A 12,281-nucleotide genomic window follows, 5' to 3' on the forward strand; every position below is an offset into this window, starting at 1 on the left:
TATTGAATTCTAACTATATTTCTGATAATAAAGAATCTGAAGATGTTACAGATACTTTTTTTTTTCGGCTGTCTTGGCCCCGGTCTCGGGCGTTAGCGAACCACCTGCGCAATTCGCCTTCGATCTCTTTTTGGGTTGCATTAGTCGTTAATGCATTTCTTTTAACTGCACCTAAACGCACAAAAGAAGAATTACATATATATATATATATATATATATATATATATATATATATATATATATATATATATATATATATATATATATATATATATATATATATATATATATATATATATATCGTTAATGCATTTCTTTTAACTGCACCTAAACGCACAAAAGAAGAATTACATATATATATACACAGACACAGACACAGACACAGACACACACACACACACACGTTTTGATTTGACCGTTTAGATTAAGTGCTGAAAATTTCCATACCGCAGTTGCTGGTATGAAATTTTTTTAAAAAAGTTTGTGTATTAATACACAAACTTTATTAAAAAAATTTCACAAGACAAAACTCACAGAAAAAACATTTTTTAAATTACACGTCTCAAGATTATTATATGAATAGCATAACATACCACAGACAACTTCAAATATTTCCAGTTTGGAAAAACAAACTTTTCCAGATTGCCCAGAAAGATTACACAGTCTTCCAAGGTTATTAGAGAGAATGAATTTCATCATTCTTTTAATGGCATCATTTAATGAGCTTCCACCAATATTGGATACAATACAAGTCTGAAAAAAGTATCAAGTTGAATTAAATTAGTAAATGATTGAATTATGTATTTACTCTTTTACAGCCAATTACATTTGCTAATGGAACGTTTTTCGAAGGCTTTTAAGTATAGGTGGAGTAGTGGTAGAGCATCCACCTTGTAAATACAAGGTTTGCGTTTCAATTCCACCACTCTCCACCTCAGGAAGAACCACACTCATTTTGTTTCTCCATGCAGCAATTTTGTGACAAGGCTTGTGTGTCAAAATTAAGAGTTGAGAGACTGTTAATAAAAAATGAGTGGCCCCCATAACTACAGTGGCCCTTCAGCCTAGATTTACAAACTCCTCATTAAAATTGGGGGTTTAACCTCAAAGCTTTCCATCTCCACAGCTAAATTAACTAAGTACCTTACCACAGCTAAAGAACCTCACCTGGGCCAATATAGGATCAGTTTAACATCACGACCAGGACATGGATTAGGGTATAATTATAAAACATTTAGTTTAAACATCACTTATTTATTTCATAAAACATAAAATAAACCATGAAGTTATGAAAAATAATATTGTTAAACATGGAAAATAAAATACTCACCAGTGTTCTCTTTATTGATTGATCTTTTAGATGCTCCTCCAAATCATTAATATCTTTGATATTAGAAAGGGGAAAGTGAATGTCATTTGGCAACTCATTATCATTTTCCAACTGAGGTGTATTTATTTGTCGCATAATAGATTGTAGCATTACAGAATGAGTCTTTTGAGTTTCTTTTATTTCTTCAAGAGTTGTTAATAACTTCTGCATAAGAACAGCTAAATCATATTTAAAAATTTGGTTTTATACTCTACAATTTTCTATACAATAGTCAAAAACTCAATTTCAAAATCTAAGTTATAATCTCACTATTTCAATAATTTCAATTACTTCAATTTTTTTTTTTTAAATTAATAATCATGGAACTCAGCAACTTTAAAAAACAAGCTTACTTGAGTTTATTGAATTTAACACCTGAGCTGATGTTTCCATTATATTTTTTGAATGACTGGGTAACATATCAGGTTGTATTACATTAGGCTGGTGATCAGAGGTACTGGATTGTGGTAGGTGTTTTAATACAGGCACATTTTGAGACAAAGATGAGCGTGAGCTTGATTGTATTGCCCTTAAGTGTTGAGGTGGTGTTGGTTTTGTAACCATAGAGATGCTTGTATTTCTGAAACAACAAGATAACAAAATAGATATAAATGTACTAGATTTACCAACAATATTCACATTTAAAACTATTACTACGGCAATCCATCTATTAAAGAACCAAGAACCACACCTGCCATCTTCTAAAAAACCTTCATATCTGAAAATATGAAGTGATAAAAATAACAAAAACCATTCTATTAATACTATTTTATTTATTTATAATTTTTTGGTGTCTCATGATCTTAGATAAACAATTTAGAACTTTATAGATTTAATTTTTTTACGTAATCAATCTGTTTTCTTGATAAGAGTCTTCAATTTCATCATCAGCAACATCATTTTCATAGTCAAAAGAATGTTTTCTTTTTCTAAACAAAAGAGACAATTATTATTTTTAAATATTATAAATTAAACTAAAAAATTTTATTAATTGATTTTATTATTGAAACAATAGACAGCAAGCTAAAAATAATTTGAATGAAAAATCCTAAAATGATCTGTAAATCAGAAAACAATTTTTCTACAGTTAAATTTAAATTTAAAAAATTAATATATATTTACATTTATTTTAACTCTGAACATGAGTGAAACAAATTATACTGGAATTCTCTAACCTAATCTTTTGTGTTTCCAAATTTCTACAGTTATTATAATCATCTGTGTCATAGTCAACATTAGATGTGTCTTCAGCCTGTTTTGTTTTTTCATTTGCGCTTTTAAGAGTGTCTAGAACAAATTATATTTTGTGTACATTTCATTGATTACATGCAATGTCCGTGAAATGTTTTACACATCAATAGCTAAGTGTTATGCTCTAAACAATTATTTTTTCTTTGCAAACATGAGTGCTCTAAATGTTTTAGAAATGGGAGAAAAGAGTGCTCTCCTTTCTACCATTGCAAAACCATTTTTTTAATGACTAATTCAGAGTCCCTTAAGGAGCTCTAAAAATCTTATTAAGAGAGAAAGACAGGATTTCAGAGAAGGATCTCTAAAAACAACAATAGTACTAACTTGCAGTTCCAAGAATTCGCACTTTGTATAAAAGCCAGTGTTCTTCAGGGTTACCGCATATTTTTTTGGCATTTGACACTTTACTTGCTGCTTTTACTGGTGGATAATAAAAATTTAATGCAGTTTTATCTTTAATTAAACTTTTAACATTCTGTTTATTTCCATCAACCATCCACTTCATTGGCAAAAAATCAATCTCTTTAGTCTCAACATATTCAACAATTGCATACATTTTAGTATAGTAAAATCAAAACTGCATCAGCTGAAATTTAGTAATCAATATTAATAGTCATGTAGTCATAATACTCACCATTCTTTAAATTTTTTATAATCAAATAAAAATATTACAAATTAATATTGCAACTAAACTTATCAAAGTAAAATTTTTTTAATATTTATTTATCTATGGAGTAACAACTTGTACATTCACAAATTCTAAACAAAAAAAACCACTCAAAGCACCACCAAAAGAAAGTGTAATATTAAAGTTGTATAAGTAATAAATCATTTTCTTTTTTAAACTATAGAAATTTTAAATTGACTTGAAAAAAATATTTTAAAAGTTAAGATAAATGCAACTGTGGTAAAGCAACAAATCCTTGTTTAAATGGAAGTAGAAGATACTTTGTCAGCAAACTAGCAACAGGAAAAGTTTGTCTAATTCCAGTAAGCTTGGTCACAAAATATATTGAAAGTGAAATTGAACTAACTGGATCTGAAAAAAATAGTTCAGCATCTTCAAATTCTTCAAACACAACTAAAGCATTATTGGGTTCAGCAAAGGTAGAATTGTGCAAAATATTCTTTACAATTCCTAACTTACTTTCAATCTGAAAGCAATTGTCTCCAATGGATGTGGAGATAAAATACCTAGGTCCATGGTATTGTTTGAACTGAAAATAAGAACGATAATCAACAGGTATAGGACCATCTAAATGAATTCTCTTCAACATTGGCTCTTTCTTATTGGAAGTGTTGTCATTGATGTTGCAGTGCCCTTCAATAATTCGGCGTACTATTTGACCAGTTGGATTTTGAGGCTTATGAACTAATTTTTTCAATCTCCCAAGGTAACTTTCATATTGAAACGCAGATACGTTATCAAGAACACCATAATGTTTGGCATCACTGGGCAAATGTATTAAAGAGTGAATATTATATACAAGTTGATTTTCACCATACAACTTAGAAAATGAAAACACAAAGTATTTTAAGAGTTGTTCAGCATAGGCAATATTTTTTGACAATAAATTTGGGCTCAGCAATATCCGTATGGCAACAGACAAATCAAGGAAGTTTGAATATATTGTGTCTTTTAAAATAGTTTTTAAGACAACAGGCCCAGTGTACAATAAAAATTGTCTTAATTCAGTAGCTTTCCATTTTTTATATTCTAAAAGAGATCGTGGTTTTCTTGAGAACTCTCTGGGGATGTGTTTATGTATAATTGCTAAGTTGTTAGATATCATAGATAATTGTAACTGAGATAGCTTACAATCCCCACGTGGTCCATGAATCCATTGAAATAAAAGCCTGCGCATCACACCTAAACACACAAGATGCATATATTCCAAAGGAAATTCTGTAACCATACCACAACCTAACTGCTCCAATGGTGAAGAACCTACATGATGGTCAGAATAATGACGCTCAGTAAAGGTTAGGTCTGTAATTGGTGGTGCTTCTAAATTGGGCAGTGTTACTTTGTTACACCATTTGCCACGCTGCATGCATCTCTCACATGAGTTATAAGCAGAGTGAGGCCTAATACATTTAATAAAAGCCCTTGCTGGTGCATCACATATTACAGCATCAATCTTCACTATGTAAGTTTTACCATTAAATAGAAAACCATGCTGCTTTAAACTCTTCATTTCTGAAACAAAATCATTCAGATATTCATTAAGAGGTGTAGGTTTTTTCGTACTACTGTAAATTGCAATGGGAAAAGGTCCACTTAATGGACACTCTTTCAGTGAACCAAGAATTGGCCAAAGAGAAATTGAATTGCTATTAAACAGTGGTATACCATCAATATTAATATGAATATGCAAAAGGTCAATTATAGAATCAGGCTGATTTAATTTTAAAATATTAAGCAACCAATACTGCACCCCAAAGTAATAATATTCTCCACCAGCAATATACTTAATATCTACAGTTCGCTGAGTGCTTAAAAGAGTTCTTGAGTCATTAGAAAGATTGGAGTGTAATGGACTCAATATGTGCAATAAACTTTTTAAAGCTGAGTGTGATACACTGTAAGTTATTGCCCAATCTCGCAACTTACTTTTTAGTGTACAGTCATTGCAGTTATAATTATCGTTGACATCATCACTTTTTTTCTTTTCATCAATTTTATCAGTTTTCCAATCATCCCTACTATAATCAAAATCAACATCAGATTTATTATCAATACTATCAGAAAACTTTTCTGAAAACTCGCTTTGAGAATTTAACCTATCAAAAATAGTTGTAGATTCATTTTGCTTTTCATGAACATTTGCATTCTGATCAAATTTTTTTCTTGATTTACTAAAACTTATATCATCCACAGTTCTATCTAACATGGAAATACTGGCACAATTCTCATTTTTTATACTTAGCTCTGTAAGTATTATTGAAACCTTTGAATTAATTCTTCTTCGTTTTGTTCTATCTGAACACAACTTGAAATCATCATTAGATGTTGCCATTATAAAGTTTAACTTAACTTAATATTTTCTGATTAGAACTGCTGTTTAAAAAAATATAGCATAAATAAAAAACAAAAGAACACCCCACAATTCTTTTAAAAACAAAAGTATTTAAAACACACTATGCTATCAAAACACATACAGGAATTGAAAGATTAAGAAATTAATGATTTTATATTGAACTGGTCTATTCTTAAAACAGCACCTGCATATAATGATATTTCCAAAAGATGTATACTATGCCTGAAAGAAAATATTGACACAAGCAAATCCAAGAATGTTTATTAAATAAAAAATTGGAATTAATATCTAATTATAGGCAAAAAAATTCAGTTTTTTTTGAAAAACAGTAAAAACAAAAAAACCTATAAAATAATAACAGTCCCATTAAAAATATAAAAATACAGAAACTAACACTTCTAAAGAATTTATTAAGTAATGGCTTACAATAGTGTCAACATATTCCAAATGTTTGACAAATTACAGTAATTGAGACATTAATGACATGTCTTAACTACTATTTATATATATATATATATATATATATATATATATATATATATATATATATATATATATATATATATATATATATATATATAATATATATATATATATAAATATATAAATATATATATATATATATATATATATATATTACAACACTATTAAATCCAACAACAACACTATTAAATCCTGCAATTACCATATTCGAGCACTACGCCACATTCGGCCGTGTCTGACTAAAGAAGCTGCAAATACAATTGCATGTGGCATTGTTAACTCTCAGCTTGACTATTGTAACAGTCTTTTATCTGGTACTAATCAAAAAAATATTAAAAAACTCCAACGAATTCAAAATAGCTTATCTCGAATCATTTTCAATTCTGCTATTCATTTAAATTCAGAAATATTGCTGAAATCTCTTCACTGGTTGCCAATAAATCAAAGAATAATCTATAAGATATCAGTTATCACATATAAAATTTTATTATCTAAATCTCCAGCATATCTATTTGAACTCCTAGAAATCCGAACTTCAAAACATAATACTAGGTCATTAGACAGTTGTCAACTTACACGTCGTCAGCAAAAAACTTCTCTGGGCTCAAATTCTTTTTGTATGACTGCACCTCGAATTTGGAATGGTTTATCTATGAACACGCGAAACTCAACCTCTTTAGAAACATTTAAAAAAAGACTAAAATATGAACTTTTTATAAACGCTTTTTCAAACTCATAGCTAACTTGTTTTAGTGCTTCTGAATTACTTCATCACTATTGTGATTGTTGTAAATAATGGCACTTTAATCTCTAATTATTATTATTATTATTATTATTATTATTATATATATATATATATATATATATATATATATATATAGAGAGAGAGAGAGAGAGAGAGAGAGAGAGAGAGAGAGGGAGAGAGAGAGAGAGAGAGAGAGAGAGAGAGAGAGAGAGAGAGAGAGAGAGAGAGAGAGAGAGAGAGAGAGAAGAGAGAGAGAAATGATATATACATTTCTGTTTCATACCTGAATTGATCAAACATTATTCATTTGTGTTGCATCAGATAATCTGTTGCATGTTTCATTAGATGATTATGGTTATCTGATGACACATACAACAGATTATAATCAGATATATTTGGTGAAACACGAATGTTCGATTACAAATTGTAAACATCTTTTATCAGATTATCTGACAGATTCTAAAAAGAATTTAATTCGTATACAATGATTATTATAGTGAATACATAATTTATACAAAAATAGAAAGTATTATAAAAAGTTTCCTATAAATAAATCTATATGTAAGAACACAAACTAAATTCACAACATTTAAAATTGCTTTCAGTCGCTAATAATTGTTTAAGAAAAATGAAATGAAGTTGTTGTTTATTTGCGTCATAATGCATTATCGTTTGGGATATCAACACGGGTCCCGCATTGAAACCCACATAAAAACCTCACTGAACCCAGGCTGGGCAACCCACACCAGCCCAGACAAATACGGCGCGGGACCCGAGTGTCGTGGTTTGCTGGGTAGTGCATGTTTTGTAAATGTATATATTTGATTTTTTTTTCCAGGGATTTCAAAACTAAAAAAAGATGGCATATGGTCCAAAATTGCTGATCATGTTTCTTCAATTGGTTCTGATAGAACAGTGCAACAATGTAAAAAGAAATTATCAGATCTAAAGTCAGACAGCAAGGCAAAAGCAGCTCGTATTACCTCTAGTTTGTGTAAGACAGGAGGAGGCATGGGAAGTGGTGAAGAACTGAACTTGATTGATCAAGAATTGGTCAACAAAATGCCAAAAGTTTCCTACATGGTATATTGATACATATTTTAAAATTTTACCCTCATACATTTACCTTTTTTATTAAGTAAAGCAGGTTTCGGAAGAATCGTTACAAATGAAAATAATGATTTTTTTAAACTTTAATTTTTATATCCAACCGTTAGGTCTATGTTTATAAAAGTTTTGATACAGATTTATAAAAATTGCTGTTCTTTATTTCAGGGAATTCCAGGAGGAATTGACACTCAACAAAAGCACTGCAGAATAGATCACGATGAAGAAGCTAACTTTGATATGATAACGGGGAATTTTGTTCTGCAACCCGTAGAAAAAATGAACAATCAGTTAATTAAGGTAAAGTTATTCTGCAAAGAATTATCTTCACACACTAAATGTACAAAACAGCAATTGTAAACATTTTGATCTATATCTTAACCTTGCACTTTAAGTTAACATGTGAACATGTATAGCTTTTTATTAAAGAAGTTGTTTTATGTCATATTATCTTAGATGACCAATAGCAAAACTGTGCCTGAAATACTTAAGGTGGAGTGTTTTAATGAATATAGCAAAACACATATTTCACAGCTTGATGAGAAAGAAGACTTTGTCAAGGTAAATATTTTTTTTTTACAAAGAGCACAAATATTAGTAGTCATTATTTGTAGAAATTAATATTGAGCATTATATTCTTGTGTTGATATTTGTTATTATTTTTTTTCATTGTTTCCTCTTTTGTTCAATATAAAAGTGATTAAATTTTTATTATTTTGTTCAAAAAAAAAAAAAAAAAAAAATGTAAATGTTTAAAGAATCAAACTTTTACAAAGAGAAAAATTCCTTTGCGACGATCTTTATCTTCAATGGCTTCATTTTCTTCATCGCAGTCTTCTCAGTTATTGACTCCGCCTGATACTTCAACAACAGAAGTTCATCTGGCAGGTTCTTCACCAACTGCAGATCCTTTGTTGATATTACAACATGAAACTGCTTCTGAAATCCCGTTATTAAAAAAAAGGTACATTTTACAGAAATAAGTTGACTTTAGTTTTTATGTTCAGAGAAAAAAATATCGAAAATGCTTTTAGGGTGTGTGAAACAATATTAAAGAACGTTGTATTCTTTTTTAACAAAAAACAAATTGAAAATAAAATATTTAAATGAAAAAATGTTTTTTTTTCTTTTAAAATTTCTTGGCTAAAGAAATTTATTTTGGTTTTGGTTTGTAAAAATGAAATAAACGATTAACAAATCAAAAGTTCAACCATTAAGAGTTTCTTAGGATTTTAGTTGGTTTAGAGATAGCTCATTTATTTTGCCTTCTTATTCTAATTATGTCTCAATTTTAATAAGCAAAATTTATTTGTTTGTATATTTACTAAAAAGTCATTTTTTTTTACTGTGCGTTAAGGCCTTTTTCTTATCTAATTTAACAATACTTTATAGGATCACCGATATAAAAAACCGGTGAGAAAAACTACTAGTAGAAAGCTGTCGTCATCCAATGTGGATGAATATATGGCTAACATGTCAAAAATTGGTGAGGAAATTGCTGCAGCCTAACAGAGTATAGCCACTGTTCTCAGCCGTTCTATTCCAAGCGAAAACCTCCTCTTTAAAAGTATTGCTGAAACATTGACTCGCATTGCAACCTCAACAGAAAGTTTTGCCAACTCCGCTAAAAGAATTGCTTGTTCACTGGAAAAGATTGCTGCGGCTGACGCAGAAAATAAAGAACTGAACTTATAAGTTATTATTAACAGAAAATAAATTTGCACGTAACTAGATAAAGCAAGATATATACACATTTTTTGCTTAAAAAATTAGCACATTATTTAAGGTTTTTAACTACCAAAACGATATATGCAATAATATGAAGCAATTTTGCAAACCTTACATTCAATTTCATATAAAAAAAAGAGGAAAAGAGGGGTTCAGAATTGCTTAATCTGATCTACAATTATATTATAAAGAACTTGTAACTTTTTTCATTTAATATACAATTAAACTTGCCATAAATATTTACTTCTATCATTGAAATCTAAAAAATTGAAAAACTGTATACGAAAACTACAACACTTTATGGGGGCCTGCATGATTTTTTGATGTTTCCGATATGACACTTTCAGGCAATGTGCAAACTCTGCACTTTAGTATGTTAATGCTATCTTATTAACCCATTTCCATGACATTTGGTGTAGTGGGGTAAACTTTTTGGTGTATTCTTGTTCTGAGACTCCAATCACTTCTTTATATTTGCATATCAATCTCATTTGATATAAGTATGAACATACTTAAGTTTATATGCCTAAAAAATGTCATATCTAAAACAAAATATTCTGCGGGCATCCATGCAACATTTTTACAATAAATCATTGCCTTTGATTTGCAAACACATAGTTTTTAATTTGTGTCCTTCTTAAAATACCAAGTCGAATTTGGTTGGTTTGAGTTAGTTCAGGTTGCACATAATCTTCATCATTGTCCTCAAAGTTAGTGTCATCTGGAATTTTTAGTCCTAAGGAAATGCAAAAGTTTTCCAGTAAAATGCAAGTAAAAAATATGTTGCAGCAAGTTGTTGGGGTGTACTGAAGTGTTCCACCACTTTTGTGCAAACACCTCCAACGGTTTTTGAGACGTCCAATGGCTCGCTCTACATCACTACGTACCTGACGGTGAACTTTATTAAAATATATTTCGTCTGGTGTAGTTGGATGATTAAACGGTGTGATCATGACTGGTGACATCCCGTATCCTGAGTCTGCAAAAAGGAAGCCTGCATTTGGATCATTTTCTAACGTCTGTTTTAATGCAGAATTAGAAAAAATAAAGGTGTCATGGCACGATCCAGGATACTTTGCAACAACATCTCTAAACTTTCCATCAGCATCAATGACAACTTGACAATTCAAGAAAGCAGGATATCCTTTTCTAAAAAAAAAGAAGTTAAAAATCATCAAGATGTTAAAATGTTTTAAATCAAAGAGCAGCAAAAACCTTTTTCGGGAAACATTGGCATCATGTTAGAACAACTGGTCACCTTTAGCCAAAACAAAACATTGTTTTTTTATGTGACCTTTTATTATAAACTATATGACCTTATATTATATTGTTTTTTAAGTTTAGCACTTACGTTAAATAACTTGATGTTTTCAAACTTTAAAGAACTATGATGTGCTATTTAAAATATTAAAAAAAACTTCAATTTTAGTAATAAACATGTCGCACTTTGTGAAATTGAAGTATTTTCTCTTTGTAAATTAAATAATTTTTTTACATATTATTAACAACATGAAGCGCTTTATAATAACTTAACAATGTGAAGTAAAATACAGCTTAAAAAAGCATTAGCATCTAAAAAAAAAGGAAATAGTAAATAATCTTTTTATAAAGAATAGCAGAACAGAAATATTTTTTTTGAAGCTTGTATGCATTGTATGCAAACATACATAGACAGAATAAATTTGTGAAATAAAAGCAATTTTTAATTTCTCATGTAAACTATGCCTGTGTAAGTAGGCCAAGCAGTGCACACTTTAAACTTTTGACTAATGACTTAAAACAATATAATCAAAATGATCAGGTATCAAATCAAAAGGATCAGGTATCAAAATAAAAAGATGAGTTAACCTGCAAATGTATGCTGGTTCATCAGCCCCAGTAACTCCTTTGATTTGTATCATTGTACCATCTATTACTCCAAGAAGACCTTTAACTCCAAATGATTGAAAGTACTTTCTCTTTGTTTCAGTCATCTCCTCTGGACTATCATACCATCTGACAAGGTGATGATAGTGATGAACAAAATATTTGCAAAACTGATGAAGAATGCAACTACAGCTTGACTGGCTTACATGAGAGGTGTCACCTAAATTTACATGAAACAACATGTGAACGAAATATGCATATTGACCATTATATTCAATTAAACAAAAGCAAGTTAGTTAAAAAAGAGAAAAGTGAACTTTGACAAGGTTAAACTCCAAATAATTTGAAAAATCTGCAAAATATAAAATCACATTATAGGAACAGTAGAAGGGTGCAGTGTAAAAATTAATCTTTTAACACAATCTATTATGTTAAGTTTAAAAAAATTAGGGTTTGTTTGATTTTTGCTATATAATAATGAAGCGTCATATTTAAATATAAAGAAAAAAGATATTTAATTTTACTTCATAACAATTGATAAACTGAAAAAAGAATAAAGTTATTTTTAAATAAGCGAACATGATTAGTCTTTAAACAGGGTTGCCATTCCAATTTTAAAAGTTTTTCTCTAAGTTTTCCATGAGTAAAGAACATTTCCCCCCAAGTTTAACTTTTGAAACTCCCTGAACTT

The 12,281-nt window shown here is 29.5% G+C and overlaps 3 protein-coding genes across 4 annotated transcripts; 1 reads left to right on the top strand and 2 right to left on the bottom strand.

Annotated features, from left to right (window-relative positions):
* Nucleotides 1–7,556, bottom strand: LOC149886930 (uncharacterized). Of its 2 annotated transcripts, XM_090090820.1 has the most exons (9): nt 7,173–7,556; nt 2,945–3,206; nt 2,545–2,656; nt 2,215–2,298; nt 2,061–2,087; nt 1,723–1,949; nt 1,331–1,548; nt 594–753; nt 1–171 (listed from the first exon to the last, which is right to left on the bottom strand). In XM_090090820.1, the coding sequence occupies exons 2-9, from the start codon at nt 3,174–3,176 to the stop codon at nt 14–16; spliced, it is 1,218 nt and encodes a 405-aa protein (XP_089946946.1). In that variant the 5' UTR covers nt 3,177–3,206; nt 7,173–7,556; the 3' UTR covers nt 1–13. The 2 variants fall into 2 exon arrangements, with proteins under 2 accessions (XP_089946946.1, XP_089946947.1); XM_090090821.1 differs by lacking the exons at nt 2,061–2,087; nt 7,173–7,556 and having other exon boundaries at nt 2,945–5,642.
* On the bottom strand, nt 3,452–5,640 carry LOC149886931 (uncharacterized). The gene has a single exon (XM_090090819.1). It carries the CDS (start codon nt 5,638–5,640, stop codon nt 3,508–3,510), a length of 2,133 nt encoding a protein of 710 aa, XP_089946945.1. The 3' UTR covers nt 3,452–3,507.
* Nucleotides 7,557–7,656: 100 nt separating the features above from the next.
* Nucleotides 7,657–9,961, top strand: LOC145182954 (uncharacterized). Its single transcript, XM_090090823.1, has 5 exons — nt 7,657–7,972; nt 8,165–8,296; nt 8,453–8,557; nt 8,773–8,960; nt 9,389–9,961. Exons 1-5 carry the CDS (start codon nt 7,901–7,903, stop codon nt 9,411–9,413), a joined length of 522 nt encoding a protein of 173 aa, XP_089946949.1. The 5' UTR covers nt 7,657–7,900; the 3' UTR covers nt 9,414–9,961.
* The last annotated feature ends 2,320 nt before the right edge of the window (nt 9,962–12,281 follow it).

The sequence above is a fragment of the Hydra viridissima genome, unplaced genomic scaffold (assembly GCF_058129835.1).
Source record: "Hydra viridissima isolate aposymbiotic clone 2 unplaced genomic scaffold, HvirCarnegie_v1 scaffold_6, whole genome shotgun sequence".
Classification (NCBI taxonomy): domain Eukaryota; kingdom Metazoa; phylum Cnidaria; class Hydrozoa; order Anthoathecata; family Hydridae; genus Hydra; species Hydra viridissima.